Source organism: Brienomyrus brachyistius, chromosome 15 (genome assembly GCF_023856365.1).
Source record: "Brienomyrus brachyistius isolate T26 chromosome 15, BBRACH_0.4, whole genome shotgun sequence".
NCBI lineage: Eukaryota > Metazoa > Chordata > Actinopteri > Osteoglossiformes > Mormyridae > Brienomyrus > Brienomyrus brachyistius.
Genome location: NC_064547.1, coordinates 5,654,970 through 5,677,352, shown reverse-complemented (window position 1 = coordinate 5,677,352; position 22,383 = coordinate 5,654,970). Strand labels below are relative to the sequence as shown.

General features: G+C 43.4%; 2 protein-coding genes across 7 annotated transcripts; one reads left to right on the top strand and one right to left on the bottom strand.

The window, feature by feature from the left end:
* Positions 1-432: 432 nt before the first annotated feature.
* Positions 433-13,887, bottom strand: LOC125708771 (E3 SUMO-protein ligase PIAS4-A-like). Of its 5 annotated transcripts, XM_048976567.1 has the most exons (12): positions 13,844-13,886; positions 12,452-12,549; positions 9,705-10,086; positions 9,296-9,380; positions 9,069-9,110; positions 8,719-8,809; positions 7,399-7,527; positions 6,332-6,437; positions 6,110-6,183; positions 5,739-5,899; positions 4,942-5,090; positions 433-3,724 (listed from the first exon to the last, which is right to left on the bottom strand). In XM_048976567.1, the coding sequence occupies exons 3-12, from the start codon at positions 10,081-10,083 to the stop codon at positions 3,468-3,470; spliced, it is 1,473 nt and encodes a 490-aa protein (XP_048832524.1). In that variant the 5' UTR covers positions 10,084-10,086; positions 12,452-12,549; positions 13,844-13,886; the 3' UTR covers positions 433-3,467. The 5 variants fall into 5 exon arrangements, with proteins under 5 accessions (XP_048832524.1, XP_048832523.1, XP_048832525.1 ...); XM_048976566.1 differs by lacking the exon at positions 12,452-12,549 and having other exon boundaries at positions 13,844-13,887; XM_048976568.1 differs by lacking the exon at positions 13,844-13,886 and having other exon boundaries at positions 12,452-12,956.
* Positions 13,888-14,296: 409 nt separating this feature from the next.
* foxq2 (forkhead box Q2) lies at positions 14,297-21,569 on the top strand. 2 transcript variants are annotated; one of them, XR_007382666.1, is made up of 2 exons: positions 14,297-14,404; positions 20,280-20,417. XR_007382666.1 is itself a non-coding variant. In XM_048977512.1 (2 exons), the coding sequence occupies exons 1-2, from the start codon at positions 18,444-18,446 to the stop codon at positions 20,655-20,657; spliced, it is 810 nt and encodes a 269-aa protein (XP_048833469.1). In that variant the 5' UTR covers positions 15,822-18,443; the 3' UTR covers positions 20,658-21,569. The 2 variants fall into 2 exon arrangements, 1 of the variants encoding a protein (XP_048833469.1); XM_048977512.1 differs by lacking the exon at positions 14,297-14,404 and adding an exon at positions 15,822-18,875 and having other exon boundaries at positions 20,280-21,569.
* The last annotated feature ends 814 nt before the right edge of the window (positions 21,570-22,383 follow it).

The following is a 22,383-nucleotide window of genomic DNA, read 5'->3' as shown; positions in this document are numbered from 1 at the left end:
ATTTTCAGGGGGTTACTTACAGTACAAAATGAGGCCAACTACTACACATCTTATTTTCCCCAAAAAAAAGCGTTTTTTTTTTTTTTAGAAAAGTTTAAACTCTAATCTCCATTAGCGCACAAAATAATACGCATCTACTTTTAATTGTACTAAAATAAATAGCAGGACAAATGTAATGTTTTAAAATTTGTTTTAATTTGTAATTTTACATGTAAATAACAGGTTTTAGCACGTCGCTATGTAAAATTCGAATCTTATTTGCCATTTACACAGATGGCACAACAACAACGGTATCCTCTAGAGCCCCCGCCCTCCCCCCCAGACCATACAGTAGCACACATGCTTACAGCTTTATGTATATAAGCCATACTAACTAAAACCTGAGTCCTGTTTTCTGAGTGTTTGCCTATGGGAACAACCGGAGTCAAATCATAGCTTGATAAAATATTATTTATTCATTTTGTTGGCTTTTAATATGAACATATAAAAAGACACAACACACAAAACATTTACATAGGGAATAGTAAGCCACTGTCCATGCCACCATAGGCATTGCAATACGGGATCCAGACAGGTCAATATTCTCCGCTTGTTTCAATCCCCCCCCCAAAAAAAATAAAAAAAATTCAACTAAGAACAGTCCCGTTCTGGAAAACCCTACAAGGACCTATTTTCACTTCAGTTATGGACACAAACTGGATATTACATGTGCAATGGTAGTCAATTTCTTTAAAGGTTTAAAACAACTCAATAATGGAACCATTTTTTTTTTAAATCAGCTGCACTAAAAGCATGGATAAGACTTCAGAGGAAATGAGTTTCTGTTTAATATGTAATTAAGAGGTTATTTTGATCAACTGCACAAGTCAAAAGAACAGCATGGTTGCATGAATCGTCACACAGGCTGAGAGATGTTCACAGGAAACAACCTGCAAATTATATTCTTATGTCTTCTGCTAAATAATTATATGAGGGGCCTTATAGATCTCAGCTATCAAAAAAGTGGCTTTATTAGAAATGGACAATGATGTAAAATGAGAATACAAGGTAGCTTTTCATTTAGGTCGGGTATTAATCAGCACGAATGGCAGCTTCACGCACATAGGCATCTGAAGATTGAAGTTGTTGGAAAAGTCTATTACAGTTAGCTACAGTATACCGTTTCCACCAATGTAAGCCCTTATGGATATTGTACAATTACACACAAGGACTGAGTATTACCCTAGTGAACTATATGGCCTTCATTGTGTAACAACGGCACCCAAAATTAGCTGCAGCTTGCAGTTTTTAATTCTTAAAAGAACAAGCCTTTAAAATGATCTGACAGAAAAATAAAAGTTTCTCATTACATACTACAACAGTAGCTGTTTCTCAACCGGCAAGCCTTTTGTCTAAAGGGAATATTGAGAGTTGATGCAAGTGCTTGAAGTTCAGGAATGAATGAGGCCATGGATTTTTCACAAAATTTCAAACAAAGCAAAAACAAAATTAAAAAAAAAAGCTCCCAAGAAGACCCAAGCTTATCATACCAATACGTCATTTAAAAGTTGAACTCTACTACAGCCACTTCCACAAGCGATATCCATCATCACAGTAGGGAAATGATCTGAATTTCATGCTTATCCCAGTCTGATGCAGTTCAAATGTACCAACAGAGAAGCAGAAAGGACATTGATGGTTACAAGGCACATCTGATGGTTCTGTCTACATGGAAGCCTTTTTGGACCACCCTTATTTTATAAGCATGTCTGATGGCCTACAAAGCTGAAACAAACAGCCAGGCAATTACAAACAAATGAAACTGTCCGTCTCAAGGACATGAACATCACCATAACGATTAAAACACCAATTAACCAAAAATCTTACAACTCAAGACTATCTATGAATGCTTGCTTCCCAATACATATTCCGAAGGTCTCATTCTGCTACTGTAAATCAGACCGAGTGCAGATCATTTGCCCTATCTTTCAATCTTCACCCATTAAACACACCACGCCAGCAGAACCGGATGCCATTTCCTGTAGCTCGATCTTCCGCAAAGAAAAACCTCGGTACCAGAAGGTCAAAATACCCTTCCCAGTTCAAAGCCCAATAACATTCAACTGCAACAATATAAATCAGCAGCAAATTGCTTCCTGTAGAAGTACGAGTTTAAGATAAAAATGGACATCGCAGGCCAGTCTTGATCATTTTATGGTGAACCGCGCTGTCCATCTGAGATTCTTTACCAAGTCCAAAAACAGGTCCAATGCCCCAAATTCAAAATCTCATGAACAGTTCACAATGTAGCACATTTTATAATGTAACAGTAAGTGAAAGAGAGAACTTCAAAATGCTACCAACGTCTTTGTATGGAACTCCACTTAAAGCCACTGTAGATGTTAGCTAACCTGCAACAGGCAACGATTTCGAGAGGACAAAACATAGACTGGATCACCGATTCCCATCAACATCCTCCTCTAGGCTTTAACTTACCGGGATTAAAATATATTTAATAAAAAAAAAAAAAAACCCAACTCCAGCAATTTCACACATACAAACATGGAAATAAATAACAGAAATCAATTTCATAAAATGTGCCAAATGTGCATTAATACTTTACCATTAGTTATTGCAGTTATCACCAAATTAAAGGAAAAAATGCTTTTTTTTTGTTGACCAAATGTATTTATGAAAATATGGATTTCATAATTAAAAATGCTGAACGAATAGTACAACACCGACCCATCATTTGTATATGTGAGCATCCCGACAGAAATTTGGCGCGTGACAGCAGACGAACCAGTAAGAAAGTAGATTAGATTTGGCTCCACTGTCATCATGCCCCAATGCGGGCGGATCTCCAACAAGCAAATGGACAGCCTCTCCAGTGTGACTCAAAACGAAAAAAAATCCAGCCAAAAATTTTTCAAATGATCTCCCCATCAAGTTTGTTTTGACTGAGGTAGGTTGTCAGTTTCTAGGACCAAAATAAGGAAGGATTTGGACAAAAGAAAGAAAAAAAAAACGACTTAAGCCCCATGCAATTTCATACCGCATCCTATAAGTAATGAAACAAACTGAAATATGCTTTGGAGATCCAGTACTTGCAAGGTCTCCTTCCTCAAATACACTTCCTACCTTGCTTGTGATTTAGTTGTCGAAGGTGAAGGAGACACATTTTATGGCTCTTATAGCAGGAGTACAGGCTATGGGGGGGGGGGATAAAACAGAGGGGAGGACAGAAAGTGGGAAAGAGCTAGTCATGTCCGTCTGAAGTTAGTGAGATGTACATCGGTAAAATGACAGGCCATGAGGAAGAGTAGCCTATGGATCACTTGGCTTCTGCAGTGCTATAGTGAAGTCAGCTGTGCGTACGTGTTTGTGTGTGTGAGTGTGTGCATGTGTGTGTGTAAAAGGGGGGGAGGAGGAGTAGGTCCTCCACAACTCTACTCAAACCCCTCACTCAAGTCTGTAGGTCCAGGAGGTCAGTAAGCCGTGACCAGATCCTTATCGTAGGCATAGCGGCCTCTCTTCGGGGCAGGGTTGTCCTGACTGTCGTCTGTGTCTTCACTGTCCCCCGTCGGCCCGTCCGCCTCCTCCTCCTCCGAGGAAGAGTCCAGAGTGAGGTCCACCACCGCGCCGGCCCCGGTTCCAGTCGGGGCGGCGACAGTGCCCGCAGCGGACTTGGCAGGCTGGCTGGCGCTGGTGGGGGCCGGGGAGTGACCGTTGGCTTCCGGTGAGCCTGAGAATACAGACAGGAGCTGTGAGTGGCAGCCTGCGTTTGACAGCCCGCACCAGTCCTCCTCAGCAGCTACACGACACGAGCTAACAGGCTACTTCTCGCTACAGACTTTCTGTGGCATGAAAGAAACAGCACGCATGCAGATACGGAGAAGCCGTCTTGTAACTGAGAAATCTGAGCACCACTGCAATCGTTGCAAGGCATCAGTCACCCACAGCACAGAAAAGTATCACGAGTACAGGAGAATGAGTGAATGCAAACCCCAAATATTCAGCATGACTGATCCCTCAAGGGTATTTTTCCTATTAAACACAACAATGACGTCCTGTCACATCACAAAGTGTTACTTGTACATGTATAATGTTGAAACATGAACATTAATAAATCTGGCTTTAAATTCATCAAATCAGCACAACGTATTGCAGGGCTATTCAAATCATGGTTCCCTGGGCCGAGCCCTGCTGATTTTCAAGCCTTACTTTACCCATGAGCCAAGCCTAACTGACCAATCAGAATCAGTAATTATTAAACCAATTACCTTGGTGAACGGAAAACTGGAAATCCTGGAATTGAGGCCCACAGTTGACTAGCCCTTGTGTATAGTATTAATGTAATTTATCTAGATTGTATTACATCGCAATAAGCAGCGTTTGCCATTTTTATTTGGACAATCTTACAAAAAAAAGAAACTGTAAGCTAACCTTGGTTTGGTTAGGAAGCAACTAGTGACCATATTCGATGTTGGAAAAACCAAAACCAGTCGACAACAATAGCCGACAAACACAGACAGCGAGTGATTCTCCTCAGTGAGGAGCTCCATCAACCTGGATTTTTAAAAATTCTTGTGAACTCATGCACTCAAGTTTTAAAACTTCAAAAAAAAAAAAAAAGACAGGACTACACCTTCATGATGTCTAATCCTAAATTTCCCATGAAACCCTAGTGCTATAAAAAGATCTCAGTAACGGTGCAAAGCTTGCTGGGAATTTCTATGAAAGCTACTGCAAACTACAAGACATGACCCAGATACTAGGAAATGAAACAAAAATGCTTGTTCTACTACATAATAAAGAAAATGCATCCACATCAAATAACCACATACTATACATGCAGAACATCATGCAACCTGATCTAACATATCAATGCGAGATGTTTGCTCTCAGAAAAATAAATTAATTTCATGGTTGGCGGATGTGACCAAAGACTTGGGGGCTCACATATATGTAGCAGCGGATACTCGGGAGTGTGGCTGCGCTCCCTCTCCCTCTCCTTCTCCTTCTCATCCCGGATGGGCCTCCAGGAGCCGTCCGTAAGGTACTCGATCTCCTCCACGTCCTCGGTCTCCTTCAAGATTTCAGACAGCAGCCTGTGCCATGGAAACGTCCATTAGGGTTTTTCCGCCTCCCTGGACGCAGGCGTGTCTCTTCGTTCGCATTGCCGTCCACTGAGCGCACACTCATGTCACATGACCTAGATTCAGGTCAACTGAGGAATGTGCAGCAAGGCTGCTCAGAAGTTTTCATGCAAACTTTCATGTGCACCTCGAAGACAGAAGGGGGTCAAACCAAGCATTTGACCTGCAGGATTATTATTATTCTACAGATGACTAACCCTCTTCTCACGAGGGTCCCCTGTCCTCCTCCAGAGAATGTGTGCACTCATTATGTCATTCTGTCCATACACATCACTAAATTCTATAATCTGAGCTGATGAGCTTAATGTTAAACCACTTCCAGAATTTGGCACATACCTCAGCCCATCATTTTAAAACTCGCAAACCCTTGAGTCAACCCACAAGTCCACATCTACACAGAATCGCAAGTCCGTAAGTCCACATCTACACAAAATCATACAGCCAGAAATCCTGTTGAACATCCCCACCCACCCCCCAAAATCCAGAAGGTCATTGGTTTAGCTCATGCTCAGGAGAGGACAGCAAGGCAGGATATTAACCAGCCTGCAGAAGCGGAGTGATGGAGTCCTCTACGCGAAAGGAGGCCGAAGGTCCGCTTACCCATCAATGGTGAGCAGCTCGAAGGGTGCAGGCTTATCGCACACGGGGCAGGTCCACGTGGGCTTCTTCTCATTCATCTGCAGGAAGAAGACGGCGTCGAAGCACTGCAAGTGGGCGCAGGTCAGGACCCGGCACGGCACATTCAGACGCATCTTCACCAACTGGCCGCAGGGGAAAAGTCGACACGCGAGTGAGCCTCTGATGGTTGAACTGTCACCAGTCATACTATCCAGTATAAAGAAGGCTTAACCATGTACAACAACAAACAGGGTGCCAAACCATATATAAAACAAACATCAGGATAGCAGCACTCCCCCTGCTGGACTGGAGGTATGAAAAACACACAGCAATGAAGAGGAACAAGGACTTACGGGGCAGATGAGTGAGACTCGCAGTCCTGTGGTAGCAATCTCACTTTCTGGGTCAAAGCGCAGCTTGTCCTGGACTGCAAAGGACAACAGTTCAACACCTGATACCAACATTCATTCCATAAGCACTAAGTCGCACCAGTAAGCAACCCAGGAGAGTCACACCCAATGCACCATGCGACCTGAAAGTGTGAGAACACACACTCGGATCATATCCATACTCACTGCGCTCACGGCAGCGGTCGGCGCTCTCCACCGAGCAGAGCTTGAGTTTGCTGAAGAGATCTGCAGCCGTGAAAACTCTCACCAGGTAGACCGCCACGCAGTACCGCTACACACCAAAAGGGGGGGGGGATACACACACACACACACACACACAGAAAACAGGAGGGTGGGGCTGGTGCCACTAGCAGACCTTGCCTTGGGACTGGAAATTTTAATTTTCCCCATTCAATCCTGCATTTGCTTTACATATGTAGATCCAAATTCACCAAGTGATATGGTGCACAACCTTTTCATTGTTGCTTAGCATGTATTTTCCACAATATCCCTGAATCTGGTCCTCCAACGCAGATTATAAATACACACACATATGCACACCAGATTGTGTGTATTGGACATGTGCTTTAACTTACTGAGTAATTCCCAGCTTTCTAAAAGCAGCAATATTTTATTTTTTTCCCCCTCTCCGATGCATTTCCCTAATGGATAATCCATGCATTTACAACTCCCAAGTGGATTGTATATAGGGGTGTATATTAGGGCTTAAGTTCAGATGATCGAAGACCTTGCCATTGAAGAGGAAGAACCATGTGTGGCACCGCACGTTTCCTTACCGGCCGCGGTCACTGGTTTCCACTGCGCGACCTTTCACACATATCCTCTGACGGAGGATTCTCACAGAGCAGCAGGCCGACACAAACAGTCATGCCTGCCGCATCTCACAGACGGAAGCCTCAAACTATCGAATTTTAGATAATGCCCCAAATCCTATATCAACTGACAACAGGGATGCCGAGTGCAAGTACCAACATACACAAGATGAATTATACTTGTGTCAAACAAATATGCGTTTACTCGGTTTTTTTCCATCGTAACAATACGGATGACATCACAAAGCATTATACAGGCAGACTCAGACACGCGATTTCGAACACAGCACTAGAGGAGCCATCGTTGAAAATAGACACTTAAACGTGCATGAATGCATTTCCTCAGCAAGTCCTTGCAGTGACAAGGCAAAACCAGGCTGCCAAAACCATAATGACATAACCATAACCAAGCTGGAGTACCTTTCCGAAGTTTCCCCAGGTAACGGTGATACGGTTGAGGGCAGTGGACAAGTGTAACCAGGGCGTGATGTTGACGGGGCGACAAGGGCGACGGGGCTCCACACCTGGCTTGTTTGAGGGGTAGTAACCCTGCATTCAGGGGGAAAACCCAATGGAGAAGAATGGCTGCTTAGGAGAAAAACTGCAACAGCAAACCTTATACCACGGCTTTGGTAAATACTATTTTCTTATTGGTCTAGAGATGTCACATGGGTGTTTACTATTGGGTAACTGCACAGGTCATTCTGGCAGCCTAATAACAGTTATATATTAATTTCAATTTCACTCAGCATTCCAAATGTTTACAATGTGCAACTTTACTCATAAATTAGCAGTCATTCTAATGAGACACACACACATATATATACATACATACACACACATACTACTATTAGCTTCCGAGCAGATATTTGAAATGAGTTACACTTGTATGGAGAACAGTTCTGCACATTATAAGTTCACATACTGCTTTTTCCACTGTACAAAACTGAAACTGAAAAAACAGATTCATTCCACAGCGTGAGGGGTTGGACTATTATACAGATTAAAGTTGTGAATACCAGAGAGAAATGGTGAGCATTTTACAATATGGTATTTATTAGACATGAATCTGCATTCAGTTAATATCAAGGGGCATCCTTCATGCATCCTGCAAAATCGTTTGGAGGATACTAACTTCACAAAGCCGATACATGTTTACACCATTTTTATGTAAAGCCCCAGTGTTTTTTTAAGGCAGCTTATAGTGCCAAAGACCCAAGTAAAAGTATGCAGGCATCATTAAAGAGAAAGGAGGGTAGGGAGGGAATAGGGAGGGGGAGAGAGTGGGGGGAGGGTGAGTGTGTAAAAACAGACTAGGTGGCTCAATTTGATTTTCACAATGAAGTGGCACAATACGACATAAAATGGCGGAGGTCATTTTGCATACTGCATGTGCATCTTCACAGGCAAAAATCACACGACCCATTAAAGTCACCTTAGTACCAGAATCTTTTCTTTTTTTTTTAAACTGCCGAGTCAAAAACAAAAATCGCAGCATGCAACTTACTGGTACAGCACACCCCACACTAAAATAAAGCTCCGTTCTCTGATCAGGCTGAGAAATACAAATTGATTACTTGTTTTAACTTGCTTTGCCCTGAAAGGCCCCGAAATCTGATATCAGAGTCCTTGTTGAAACAGCAGAGAAATGCCATCTGCTGACGTGCTTCATCAGTGAACGGGGAATCTTCAAAATACTACAGCTTCACTGAGGATGCTGGGAGCTTCACATCTACTTACAGGGACGTGACAGTAGGACTGATTAACTTTGACTGCAATATTTGGGGGATACTGATCCTCTTGAACGCCAACAGTGTCTGTGTAGCAAATTCTAGCAAAAAAAAACGAAACAGTAAGTACACAGAAAACAGGAAAAGAGGAAATGGCCTGTACTGTCCAAGACCATGCATTTCTGCATTCTGCACACGATGTATTTAACAAACCAATTACTGCTTCACGTGGATGTGTCAATTTTAAATGAAAACAGACATTTAAACATATGCCCTTAAACAATAGGTAACAATAGGCGACTTAAAAAGACACAGATAACATGAACGCCTTCCTCCAAAAACAACCTTTTGCAATCTCACCTAAGTACCACCTGGACTGATTTGATCCCTGGACGAAGCTCACTGAAATAACAATTAAAATTTTTTTTTTAAAAAGTGTAAAGACAGTCATTACAAGACCAGCATCTATATATTATTACATAGTATAAAACTCAACATGATAGTAGTTAAACATGTAAGGCAATCTATAGATCAGTTTCAGATGCTTGTTTCTATACAGGGAAACCTAGACCCTAAGTCACACACACCTGGAGTTTCGGATCTGGTCCACTTGGCTCTGTGTCAGTTCGAACACGCATGGGCTGTCCTGCAGCTTCTCACTGTTCTGTGCAACTGCAAGGACAGAGAAGCAAGGAAGAGCTGTATCCATCTGAACCAACGTCAAAAAACCAACCAGGGAAGAGCAATGAAGAACGCAAGGCAGACGTGGTGCTGCCTGAAAGCTGGAATCTCAAATTGTGTGCGAATTAATAATAGATATTCCCACGACAGATATGCTGGAGAAAGAATCTCCTAGGAGTATTACTAGCCTCGCACTGATCAATACCAGTTTTTCCAGACATAAAACACACATGCCATCCCTCTAGCAATTTGTTCCTCATCACTGAACGATGTGTATGGTTTCATCACTAACAAACCTCACACAAAACAACTCACGCAGCTCTGTCGGGGGCACAAGTGTCTCCAGAGTTTGGTAGAAGGGCAATGAGACCAGCTTTATTTCAGAGGCAGGGGTGGGAGATGGCTTTGGGAGGCCATTGAGGTAGTCTGTGCCCTGCGCGTTGGTGGATGGCGAGGTGCTACGAGTGGATTGGGTCACCGGGACCACTTCGGGTCGGCGTGCTGGGAGCCAGCCTGTCGCCTTGGGGAAGCGCGACTCATAGAGCTGGCGAACGTTTTTCAGCAGTTCGGGGCTATATTCCGTCTGTACCAGTCTCAAGGCCCTTCCCACCAGGTCCTGCTTCAGGCCACTTTTACTGCGTCCCATGGAGGCCAGCAGTGTCTGCAGATCAGACACTCTGAAACTCTTCACCATGTTCTGGTCGTGGCCGGGGCGAAGTCATCGAAAGGGTGGAGAAGAATGGGGGAAGACAACTTTAAGATACTGACATTCTGACAACAAACGCCATTAAGTGTTTTATCTAAATTAATATAAAAGATTATAGCAGAATCAAAATGACATTATGCAGTTCTAAAAAAAGCAATATTAGTTCATAATCAAAAGAGCATCCAAAGTTTCAGTGACAAGGCTTCCTACTTTAGAAATGAGTCGCTATCTACTCGTCAGGTGAATTAAATGCTTCAGGAGGTAGGTCACAAAGATTAAAAAACAACATCATTTATTTGAAGTAGGTTGAGCAAAACGAAGCGTTTAACGGCTAATACTCGCTTTTACAAAACGTTACTTTCCAAAAATGTGCACTTTAAACTAATTGCTATTGCTACCGCTCGCTAGCCATGCATCTTCCATAAATCAATGTCATTCAACCGATCTACCCCAGCACCGTCACTCAATGAGAACCCATTGTTCTATTAACCGTGCTAATAAACACGATCCCCGCAGTCCAGGGGTCCGGCCTGGACTCCAAGGCTGATTAATTAATCTCCCAAGTTGAACCGAAGATGAAACCAGACAGTGCATGTTGTCACGAAGCGCACAAAATGTGGCACATCACGCAGACTCACTTCCCGACAGTGTGTGAGCACTGAAATCCTCTCCTTTTCCTCTAAACGGGCATGCTATTGTCAAACGTATCGCAGCGTGTGATAGTAACACACTATGACACGATGAGGAAGCATAACGTAAGGATACCGAAGGTAGCTAGCTAGCTAGCTAATGTAGTTTCGCGCCGACTCCCTGCAGGCGATTGTTTTTATTTATGGTCTCATCATTCATTTCCCATATGCCCCTTTGCCTAGTCGTACTTGACAGCGCAAGCTACTCCGTTTCACGGCTCCTATTTTTATACCAAACCCGGGAGGCCTACAATGCACCTACTACCCGTCTCCCTTAATATCCGCACGCAAACCCGCAACACCCTCAGCGTCTCCCCGGTTAACCCGGACAAACGGAGCTTAACTTGCCATCGCTTCCACCAGCTCGGCCGCCATCTTCGCGCAGCAGCCCCGCGAGAGCCAAAGCTGAAAGGCAGTCGTTCGCCAATGAGAGGCATCGGGATCACGTGTCAAAGTTTAGCCTCCACCAATCACCACCGGCGTACGTCACAAGATGGACATGATCCGCGCATCAGAGTAGAGAATGTATGGGATGGGAAATGCAATGGTCTGTGAAATGATTCGCAGTGTGCGGATGTATGGGTTCCTATTACCCTGAACCATGTCTATCTTACCATATAAATTACTCCCGATTACTGATTTTGCTTATGTTGCGCTTTGTTTCAATTAAGTTTTCATATGAGAAATTATGTAGCGTTTAGTAACATGGCAAAGGTACGCTGTGCATAGTATAAGTTAAGTGGGTCATTATGAGTCGTTTAATTTTTTACAACAGAAAACAAAATCACTTGTACAAAATGTACAACAAATGAATCCTTTATTTAAATATTGTAGTATTACAATATCACACACACCCCCAGTGTGGTTATAACAAACTGAAGTGGAATCCACTCAATACTGTGGAGATGACAGTGGCCTTATATGGAACCCCCCTCCCACACACACACACACACACACACACACACACACACACACACACACACACACACACACACTGCTCTCCTCCCAAGCTCAATTGCACTGTGTCTGCCATAGAAACCTTTTCATTTTTGGAATCTACAATCTCCCAAGAACTGAAATGGGAAACCAACATAAACTATGATTAAAAAAAGGCCCAGCGGAGGAAGTTCAACCTGTCCCAGGAGCTACTGATCGATTTCTATACAGTAACTATCCATTTTGTCCTCTTTTTATCCATCTCAGTCTGGTTTAGATCAAGCACCAAAAAAATAAAAAAATAAGAACAGCCTACATCCAGAGGTGGACAGTTTGGGTTCAGTGAGTAAAAATCCAGACCAAGATTTTGTTTCAACCAAAGAGTTGAGTATTCGGTGAAGGTGACTCTTAATGCTCAACTGATTGGCTTAAATAAAATAGTGGTCTGGATTTGTACTTTATGAACCCGAACTGTCCACCTCTGGCTACAACACATTGTCACGTCTGCAGAAAAGATTATCAGTGCTAGCCTGCCCGAGGGGAGGGAGTTAAAGGAGCGGGGGGGGGGGGGGGGGGGTTGAGTGAAAGGGTACTGAGTGAAAGGGGTCCTAAAAAATTTGGAACATAATTTGATTGGTCTAGGTTGGAGGCCCAGTACGATATGCTTTCATGGGGCCCAAAATTTCTAGCAGCACCCTGAACCTGCTTCCCCCTCCAGGACCCGTACTCACCCCGAGTCAGGAAACGGGCAGGGAAAATCATCGCAGACCCACCACAGCCAGGTCACATCCTCTTTGAACTTCTCTCCTCTGGTAGGTGCTACAGACCACTGTGTGCCAAAACAAACAGGCAAGAAGACGGCTTCTTCCCACAATCCATCGCTCTCAGGACCCAGCTGCCTCAGCTCAGCTGCTCTGTCATCCCCTCATTGCCGTGCAAAACCTCATTGTTGTAAATAGCTCACGGTGCTAATTTTAATGCATTGCATATATTATATTCCATTCAGCATTCCTTTTAAAACTGCTATCAACCACACATGCACATTGCATATATAAACCCCACTTTATGTAAATATCATCTTGTCTTGTATCTAATGTACTAAAGCCACTGACAACCAGAGGCTAATCCCCTGTGCCTGTGACCATGCTTTGGTAATAAATCTAATTCTGATTTCACCCTCAACTTCTATGCATCATCTAACCTCTTATCCGGTTTGGAGACAGGCTGAGCCTGCAGGCTACCCCAAGAAGCACAGTCACCTACACACAGATTCTGAAATACTGCAGGCAGTACAGAGACACCCCTACACAGGCGCTCACGTGACTGGACCGGAAATCCTTGGAAAATGGTGCATACGGGTTTCCCTTAAAATGCAGCCTGTTTTGTGACCGAAACAAAGAACCGCCTCGTCAATGCCGACCAAATTGAACTTTCCGTCACACAGGGTTAGTGCTTTAGTAAATAAATGGACAAAGCAATAAATGTGATTCTACGAAGCAAATATAGTGCATACTTCACACATACTCATGCTTTGAAAGGCTTAAGAATTGGCTTAATGGCCCCAAACATGTTAGTAGTTTTACAGATTTGGATTCTGTACAGCCAGAAATTCAAGATTAGTTAAACGTTCTATATTATATATTACGTTATAGTGGAGATCTGGAATCTAGAGAGTTTATAACAGGAATGGAAACTGAATTAAACGTCACTTTTCTGTATTATTACTTCAGAGCTAATTTAGCTCCCACCTACTTATATAAGTGAGGTTACGCTGATATACCAAACAAAATCTGTAAATGGACACATACATCCTTAAAAACGCCAAGACAGAAATTAAGCAACATTGGAACTGAGCATATTGCCAGATGGGTGAGAATTTAGAGAAAGGGTCAGTCATGTTGAAAAAAAAAATGAAGGGTTCATTAGCATCAAAAATCGTTTGAAAAGATAACATCGACAGTAAAATCAGGTCGCAAAATGAGAAACGAAACTCCAGATCAATTATGATGGTTAACAAATACAAAGTAGAAAAGAGTTAAGTGGCGTCAGAAAGTGTAACAACAGGATTTGCAAGTAAAGATTAGAGTGGAAATGCTGCAGAGTCGTCCAATATTTGTACTCACTCCAAGGAGTAGGTTTAACATGCCATATCAAGGTTCATTGGGTTTAGAGGCAGTATGGTGTGGCCCATGCTATAAAGAGCATTTTGTAAGATAGGTGTGGTGCATAATTTAACTCTTTAAGAGTTAAGAGTTCATCCAGTGAATGTTCTGGCCTCTGCAGGCTACAATGCTCAGCTCCAAAGTCATTTTCTTCACCTAGGTCATGTGACAAGCCTTGCGTCTGTGTTTGAGTATTATATACTTCGAAAAGGGCTGTTGCTTTAAGATGTGTCAGCGTGCCACTCCTGGTTAGCAAATGAGCAACACGTTACACCTGTAATAGTTGAGGACATAGGTTCCCTGGGGCCCCCGGTGTGTGGTGGTTTTTGTTTCAACCAGTAATGAATTGCTCAGGTTTGACTAGGGCGGTACTGTTACTAGATGTCACAAGCTGAAATGTGATACAGGTCTTTTTTTTTTTTAATTCAGTTTGGCTGGTTTAGAGGATTCACTCCAATGAGCTGCTTTAGAATTGAGCTGAAATGGTGTCTCCTGTCTGAACAAATTTAGGGGTCATCTTGGGTAAGCGGTTCTGGGGCCGTGGAGGTGTGGATGTAATTGTATGTCCATACAATGGAACAAATGTGGGCTATTATATATGTCTGCTATATTGTGTTTCCTTTATGCTCTTTTAGGCTTTTCCTCTTGTATCTTAAATTTTTATATGCAATTATATAAAATAAAAGGATCCATCTATGTTGCAGCACAGAATGGGGGGTGGGGGTGGAGCCTGTCCCAGGCACCACTGGGTACACATGACAGGCAAATATCCTGGATGGGATGCCAGTCCATTGGAGGGCACATCATCACTTGATATGGGTAATTTACAGATGCCAGTTTGCCTGATTGCTGGTTTCTGGACTGTGGGAAGAGAGTGGTGTAAACAAAGGAAACCCCACACAACAGAGGGAGGAGACACACACACACACACACACACACACACACACACACAAGTTTGTAATTATATCTTTGTGGGGACTCTCCATTCATTTCTATGGGGAAAACTCTAATCCAAACATGACGGCCTTAACCCCTACCCAGCCCTAACCAAACAAAATACAAGATTTTTGGCGTTTTTTTTTTTTTTACTTTTTGATTGCATTCTCAGATCTTAGTGGGGACCTGAAAATAAAGACGATTCTACTATTCAGTTTTAGCTTTCAGTTTTATTTGATGTGGTTATATAAATAAATATGTAACTCCATAAATAAAACTATAGCAACTAAATATTATTTTTCTTTGACGAGAACATATAAAACTAGTCGTACCGAACGTTTCTCTTGAGCACCAGCTGTGTATTTTGCTAAAAGGCCATACAATGTCTTGGCCTCGACTTCTATTTCACAATTTATTTTTCCCTTCACGGCCCTTAGGGGCTCGTTAGGTTCGGTACTAATGGTGGTACTCTAAAAATAATCTGGAAACACTGATTGTAAGATGACGACACACCTCTGCAATGTAAGTACGGCCAGTAGAGGGAAACAGAGCACCGTCTATCATCTCCCACGGAAAAAGGCGTGCAATACCGGTCAGCACAGTAAACCAAAAATGCGTCATTCACGGGTTAATAATGTGATTTCGTATTACAGGAGGGTGGATAAGGAATGTAAGATAGTAGAAGATGGATGGATGAATATAGGATTTGCTGTTTTATGTTCATTATGAATTAACGCAATGTAATTACTTGACACTGATAGCTCAAATGTACATTACACACCATGCTGATTCTGCGTTTCTTTGGTTCTCAGCTAAAGGTTTTGAAATCAAAGTTCAGTAACTAATAACAACATGAATGTTATGTCGTGAAAGATAAATTTTATGTATTATGGTTTTCTATAACCTTGCGTCTAGCCAACGTCGCTGCCTGCATCAGCCAGAAATCAACCCGACATCCGGGTTACTCTTATATTATAAAACGGAATGTGCCTGGTCTGCTTCAATTGTCGCACATCGTACCTGACTAATATTAATAACGAAGGAGGTGAACTCATCCACGTACTTGGGGAAAATATCAAAGAAGTTAACTTTTTCAGTTTGTTATTTATGATGTTACAGTAAAAACTGGAGTGGGATTTTCTTTCACAATACAAAGTTGTTTTACACAGCTGGTTGAGGTGTCAAAGCTACAGCTCAGAGCTACAAAGTCATTGAGTAAACTTTCTTCCATTCTGCTAATCAATATATGCATGTTCTGGCAAGTACACGTTCAGGTTGTGATAATTAAATAACACGGCCCAGGTCTTGTGCTCCTAACCGCATGGTTTGTGTCTTTGTGCGTTAGTGTTCAATAAAAACACCTGCCCTGCCACAATTCCAGCTTTTTGTAGCTCTCAAGGTTTAGATTTTGGTGAGAGAGGGTCACAGCTCTGGAGGAGGAGGGGAGGTGGCTCATTGGGTTAGGACTCTGTGTTCATGATCAGAAGGTCACTGGTTCAGATCCCAGGTTTTGCTGACTGATGCTGCCACTGGGCCCCTGAGCAAGACCCTTAACCCCTAACTGACCCCATGCTGTGACCTCTAAGCTTACTCCTGTATGTGTCACATGATCAGAGAGTGGGATTATTTTTCAGCCCGGAAGGGGTGGTGGCACCTCTGCAGCCACGAACTGCGTTCATTCAGCTCTAAATGACAAGCGATCACACTGATGTGCATGTCATATATTTGCATATTTTCTTTGACCAATCGTGGTCTATTGTGTGTGTGTGTGTGTGTGAGAGAGAGAGAGAGAGAGAGAGAGAGAGAGAGAGAGAGAGAGAAAATTCATTGGTTAACATTCTGAATCGTTGATGTAGTATTTTTAATTATTAAAATTATTTTGTTTCTGGCCGGGACAATTTTAAACTCGTCAAATTATTTTGTTTTCTGATCAGCAAAACAGCCAAGTGGCCCACCGGGAATTCTGCTGAGTCTTCCGCATGGCTATTCCGGGCCTGTCCATGAACCATTTTCACACATAAATTCCAGGCATTGTCCGGAGGAGCAGGCCCAGATTTTTTCATGAGTTGCCCTTTCACACATATGGCACACAATCGGAGTTCGTCCTCGTTAGACGTCTTCACCCATACTAGAAGTACTCTAACTGGTTTAGACGAAGGGTGGTGTTTGGATAGCGCCCACATGAGCCAGGGCACGATGCAATAAATACGCTACGGAAATCGCGGCATTTTCTTTGCGGCACCACTGACCGAAGCTCCCGAATCTCGTCGTCTCTCCAGTTACCCATGTTAGTTGGAGTCGTCTTTGTGTAAATGATCCTTCTTCTTCTCCCTCAGATGTTTTGTGTTCATCTCTTTTCATGCCAGTCGCATGAGAACAAAAACGTCATCCACACGCCCACTGGTTTGTGGTGAATTCTACGGAATTCTCCCTGCCCTTCTTCACACATGGGAGTCAGTTGGAAATTACCTGGACATTGTACTAGGGAGCTAGCAGAGTCTGTTTAATGTTTGGTCCGACCGATTTGGACATTTGCAGTCACAAATACAGCCCTTCCCCGTAATGTTCATGTTTAAAACATACTATGAGCAGAGAATATCACCACAGGGAATTCTAGATATGTGTTAAAATATTTTTGATGTGTTTAGTGGCTATCCTACTAAGTGACATTATGATGTCATTATTTGTCAAATGCTGTCATGATTTTTGAGACCGTGCCCCTCGTCACATCAAACAACATTGCAGTTTTTGCACCCGATACCCTTGGAATTTGCACACGGATTCTTGAGCCCCTTTGCAACCCTGTTAGCTTCCGCCTGTTGTTTTGCAAGTCGAGCTGCTGGCTCTCAGACCTCATTTATGGATGATACATACTGCCTACTGCCATTTATATATATACATATATGCACATACATTTTAGTAATAGTAATATTGTGAAGAATAAAATATAGTTCATAATGCTTCCTGTAGTTGTTAAAAGGTCAGTTGGGATATTTTAATATACACGTTTATGTTATTGTTGCTATGTTACTCAGATTTCTGTACATAAACATGCTCCTACTGTTTCACCCCAGAAGACCTTTTAAGAAGGATACAAGTGTCTAGAATCCGCTTGGCGTTTCAAGCAGCTGTCTCTAAACACCTTGGTCACCTAAATCCCTCGGTGCAATCCTTTGTAATTACTGAGCTTCGACGGGGGGGAAATAATAATCTTGTAGACACCCCTCCCCAACACACCCCACCTGCCTGTGCTCCATATTGTCTTAGACGGCGTATTTAAAGAGGGATAACCTTGCTTGTTCGTTTGAACTGCCGTAAACCACTGAGGAACACTCCGAGATTAACCTCACGGCAGAGATTTAAAGATGGTCACTTCAAGCCCGATCTTTTGAGATCTCATCAGCATTGTGCATTCAGAAAGAGAACATGGAACTTGGCTGGAACTGATGGTCTGTGTGACGGAGCATTCTGGCAGTTAACCTGGTGCCAAAGCCTCACATATGAGCGGGACGGTAATTTTTCTATCCTTCGGCACTTTGTAGTTCATACAACACGGGGCAGCGAGCTAACAGCTAGTAACTTTGTTATTGCGTCGAGATTTGATGCGCAGAAATCCACAGGCAGCATGGACGTTACGAGAAACTGTCAGAGTGGTCAAGAGCACATGGGTCTTAGGTTCACTATTGACTACCTGCTGTTCAACAAGGGAAGCCAGGACTCAGGAAAAGAGTCCAGCAATCAGAGTCCCATAACAAACAGGAGTCCCTGTCGCATTGCACCTGACCCAAGTCCACGAGTCCCTACAGCAGAAGATGACCCCAAGCTGCAGACAGTACAACACAGAGACTCAGAGGGGCCAGATGACAACAAACCAGAGGAGATGGTGGAAGAAGACAGAGAACGTGGGACTTCTGCTCCAGAGAACCTTCTGGACAAGCCAGCACATTCCTACCTCGCTCTGATCTCGATGGCGATCCTTGCCTCAAAAGAAAAGAGACTCTTGTTGTGCGACATCTACCAGTGGATTATGGAGCACTACCCGTACTTCAAGAGTAAGGTATGCAGGGCCAGCACCTGACAGGGGCCCTGGGGGCTGAATGTGGCCCTGAAGGTATATACAGACTTTCAGCTTTAGCATGCATTGGTCTAGTCTGCTGCTTTGTCGTTAAAGTATTTGACTGTTTTTTTCCAATTGTCCTACATACTTTACTGTAAAGCCTGAAGTTTATGGACTAAGTGAACCATTTCCCCGTGCCACACATGACAGGCTCCCAGCTGTCCTGTAGAATCAGTTGTTAGATGGGTGGATTTTAAAAGTATGAGTGATTTAGTAAATTAACTGATTTTTTCGTGTTTGCAAAAAACACCTAATACTATAAAATGTTTAAGACAATAAATACAGGCAGGGAACTGACTGACTGACTGACTCACTCACTCACACACCTACCAGCAGTTTGGCAACTCCAATTAACCTTAACATGTTTTTGGATTGTGGGGGGTGGGGGGGGGGAACCACAGCACCCAGGGGAAACCCCATGATGACACGGGCAGAACATGCAAACTCCACACACACGGAACCCTGGTCCCAGAGGTGTGAGGCAGCAGTGCTACCCACAGCACCACCAGACCACCTCATAATTATAACGGCATTTTAAATAATCACTACCACAAGACATATAAAGCCTTTAAACTTTAAGATGTATTGAAAATAATTCTCATTAATAAACTACATCATTCATTCATGTTCTGTAAGTTTTCACTGAGAAAAATAAATCTCATCATCCATCCCTCCATCCATCCATCTTCCATAGTTTCTTAACTAGTAAAGGGCTGCAATGATAAAACATATCAGATGCAGTAAATGGAGACACAGTAAATGTTCGGGCAGCTTAGGGAAGATTCTTTTGAGCACATTTTTCCATGACTCATTTTAATGCAATGAGTTTTAATAGGAGTCCATGATTAAAACCCATTTCATAAAGTGGTGAGATTCTGCAACAGGTTTAATTCCATCCTGCAGGGTGACGGAATAATCTGGTTGTTGCTGGGTATGTTGAGTAGCCTGGACGTTGTGTTAATCCACTTTAGGGGTTTCCTGGTTTGCAGCGAAACTGGCACCTTATGCACGGTAGCAAAAGGTTTACTGGAGCGGTTTAGCCTACTTTGACCTAGCATCAAGATAGACCAAACGCAAGCTGAAGATCATGGCTCCCAGCACATCGGTAACGAAGATGCTTATTACCAGCATCAGACTGACCTCCGGTTTTCTTAGTCGTGAGTTTTATTGTCGGAGAATCTGTGATATCAAAAGCTGAATTATTTTAGATATGGATGTCTCCACGCTACTGCAGATGTTTCCCTAAAAGCTTTTCCGTCTGTGAAGCAAGCTTATCTCGTGAATTCAGCTACCCATGCTGCCCTGCTTCCACGCATCAGGCTGTTCGTGTCCTTGGTCGTGCAGGACAAGAACTGGAAGAACAGCGTGCGTCACAACCTGTCGCTGAACGAGTGCTTCGTCAAGGCCGGCCGCAGCGACAACGGCAAGGGCCACTTCTGGGCCATTCACCCTGCCAACGTGCACGACTTCTCCCGAGGGGATTTCCACCGTCGTCGAACCCGCAGAAGGGTCCGCGGCGAGCCGGCCCAGCTGCCATTCCCCCTGCCCTCTCCATATCTCCCGCCTCGCCACCCCAGGAACTCCGCCTACTGCTGCTGCCCCCCGAGCCAGCGGCTTGCCTGCTGTTCTGCCAGTATCAGCTGGAACTGGCACCGCCTGGGTGCCATGGGCCTGCCAGGCCATCCTTCATATCGCTGCAGTAATTACTACACAGCTATTTAATGACGGCAGCAGGAGCCACACCATTTCTTGGTCAGTAAGTCATGAACCTACTTCATAATAAAGGAACTGCCCCGTTGGGTGGCTCATCGGGCGGTAAAGGTTAAAGTTGTCAAAGTTGTCATGTTCTACTTTTAATTACACCACACGCTCCATGACCTACTGAATATGGACCCACCAGCTGAGAAATGCTGAACTACAGGGAGGTGTTCCACAAAACTGGATGTCTCAGCTGGGTTAACTTAAGCTAGAAGTCATGATCGTCCAATAGGAGTACTCCTTACCCAAACTCTTATTGGATGATCATGATCGTCCAATAGGAATGCTCCTTAGCTAAACTCTCATTGGATGATAATCACTTCCAGCTTAAGTTAACGCAGCTTAATGGAACCTCCTGGGACACAAACTGCAGTACTGAGAAGCCTTACTTCATCTTACATCCATCTTCTATAACTGCTTATCCTAATTGGGGGGGGGAGTTCAGACCCTATGGGCAACTGGGTAACTCCAGTAAACCTTAACATGTTTTTGGACTGTGGGAGAAACCAAAACACCTAGAGGAAACTCCACAATGACACGGGGAGAACATGCAAACTCCACACACATGGAACCATGGCAGAGACTCAAGCCCTGGTCACAGTGCTACCCACTGCACCAGCAGTGCTACCCACTGCACCAGCAGTGCTACCCACTGCCCCCCCTTTGTGTTCACTTTGCTTTTTCTTTACCTGCAAACAAACCTCATTTGGACTCAGAACTGAATTTAACCAAGGACCACATTTTAATACATAACGCAAAATGTTTTGTAGTTTTTATGACAATTTCACATTGTGAGAAATATTACTGTAAATACCTTGTATTATTTAATTATTACTGGCATAGATTAAAGTTAATATATATAATTTTAAACATGAACATGCCTTATTTCTTACTTATTCACTCTTCACTGATGCATAATGTCTGAACAGGAAGCATTCATTATAATTGAATCACACATAAAACATTATTATAAAACACTGCAGGGGGCAGCATGGTGGTGCAGTTGTTAGCACTGTTGCCCTCACACCTCTGGGACCCGGGTTCGAGTCTCCGCCTGGGTCACATGTGTGTGGAGTTTGCATGTCCTCCCCATGCCGTCGTAGGATTTCCTTCGGGTACTCCCCACAGTCCAAAAACATGCTGAGGCTAATTGGACTTGCTAAATTGCCCGTAGGTGTGCATGTGTGAGTGGATGGTATGTGAGTGTGCCCTGTGATGGGCTGGCCCCCCATCCTGGGTTGTTCCCTGCCTCGTCCCATTGCTTCCGGGATAGGCTCCGGACCCCCCGTGACCCAGTAGGATAAGCGGTTTGGAAAATGGATGGATGGATGGATGATTAAAACACTGCATTGCTTTGATATTGTATTGCTTATGGTTTACTTGATGCAATAAGCAAAATAAAAGGTTACATTTTTAAAATGTTTCTTTCTTTCTGTTAGAGACTACCCCTGCATTTACATGCTTATATTTTTGTGCTGAAAATCGTTAATTCCCATAACTTCGTGTTTCGTTGAACTGAGGCTTGACCTTGCATTACTGAAAATGGGAGCCGATTGGATCCCACCCACCATGAACCGACAAGATCCGTAACCAATCATAAAAGCAAATGAATCTGTTAAATATGTTGATAGGTCAACCCTATTTGAGACAAGCGTGAGGCTCATTCACCACAGTGTCACCACTAGCGAAA

Bases quoted from the DNA above. Each gene is read 5' to 3' on its own strand.
- LOC125708771 (XM_048976565.1), bottom strand. From the start codon at position 11,159: ATGGCGGCCGAGCTGGTGGAAGCGATG. The intron at 9,111-9,295 runs GTGTGTGTGACT...TTGTTATTTCAG, and splicing joins GACCAGATCCGAAACTCCAG to TGAGCTTCGTCCAGGGATCA. The intron at 5,091-5,738 runs GTAAGCGGACCT...TCCATGGCACAG, and splicing joins GAGCTGCTCACCATTGATGG to GCTGCTGTCTGAAATCTTGA.
- foxq2 (XM_048977512.1), top strand. From the start codon at position 18,444: ATGGACGTTACGAGAAACTGTCAGAGTGGTCAAGAGCACATGGGTCTT. The intron at 18,876-20,279 runs GTATGCAGGGCC...TTGGTCGTGCAG, and splicing joins ACCCGTACTTCAAGAGTAAG to GACAAGAACTGGAAGAACAG.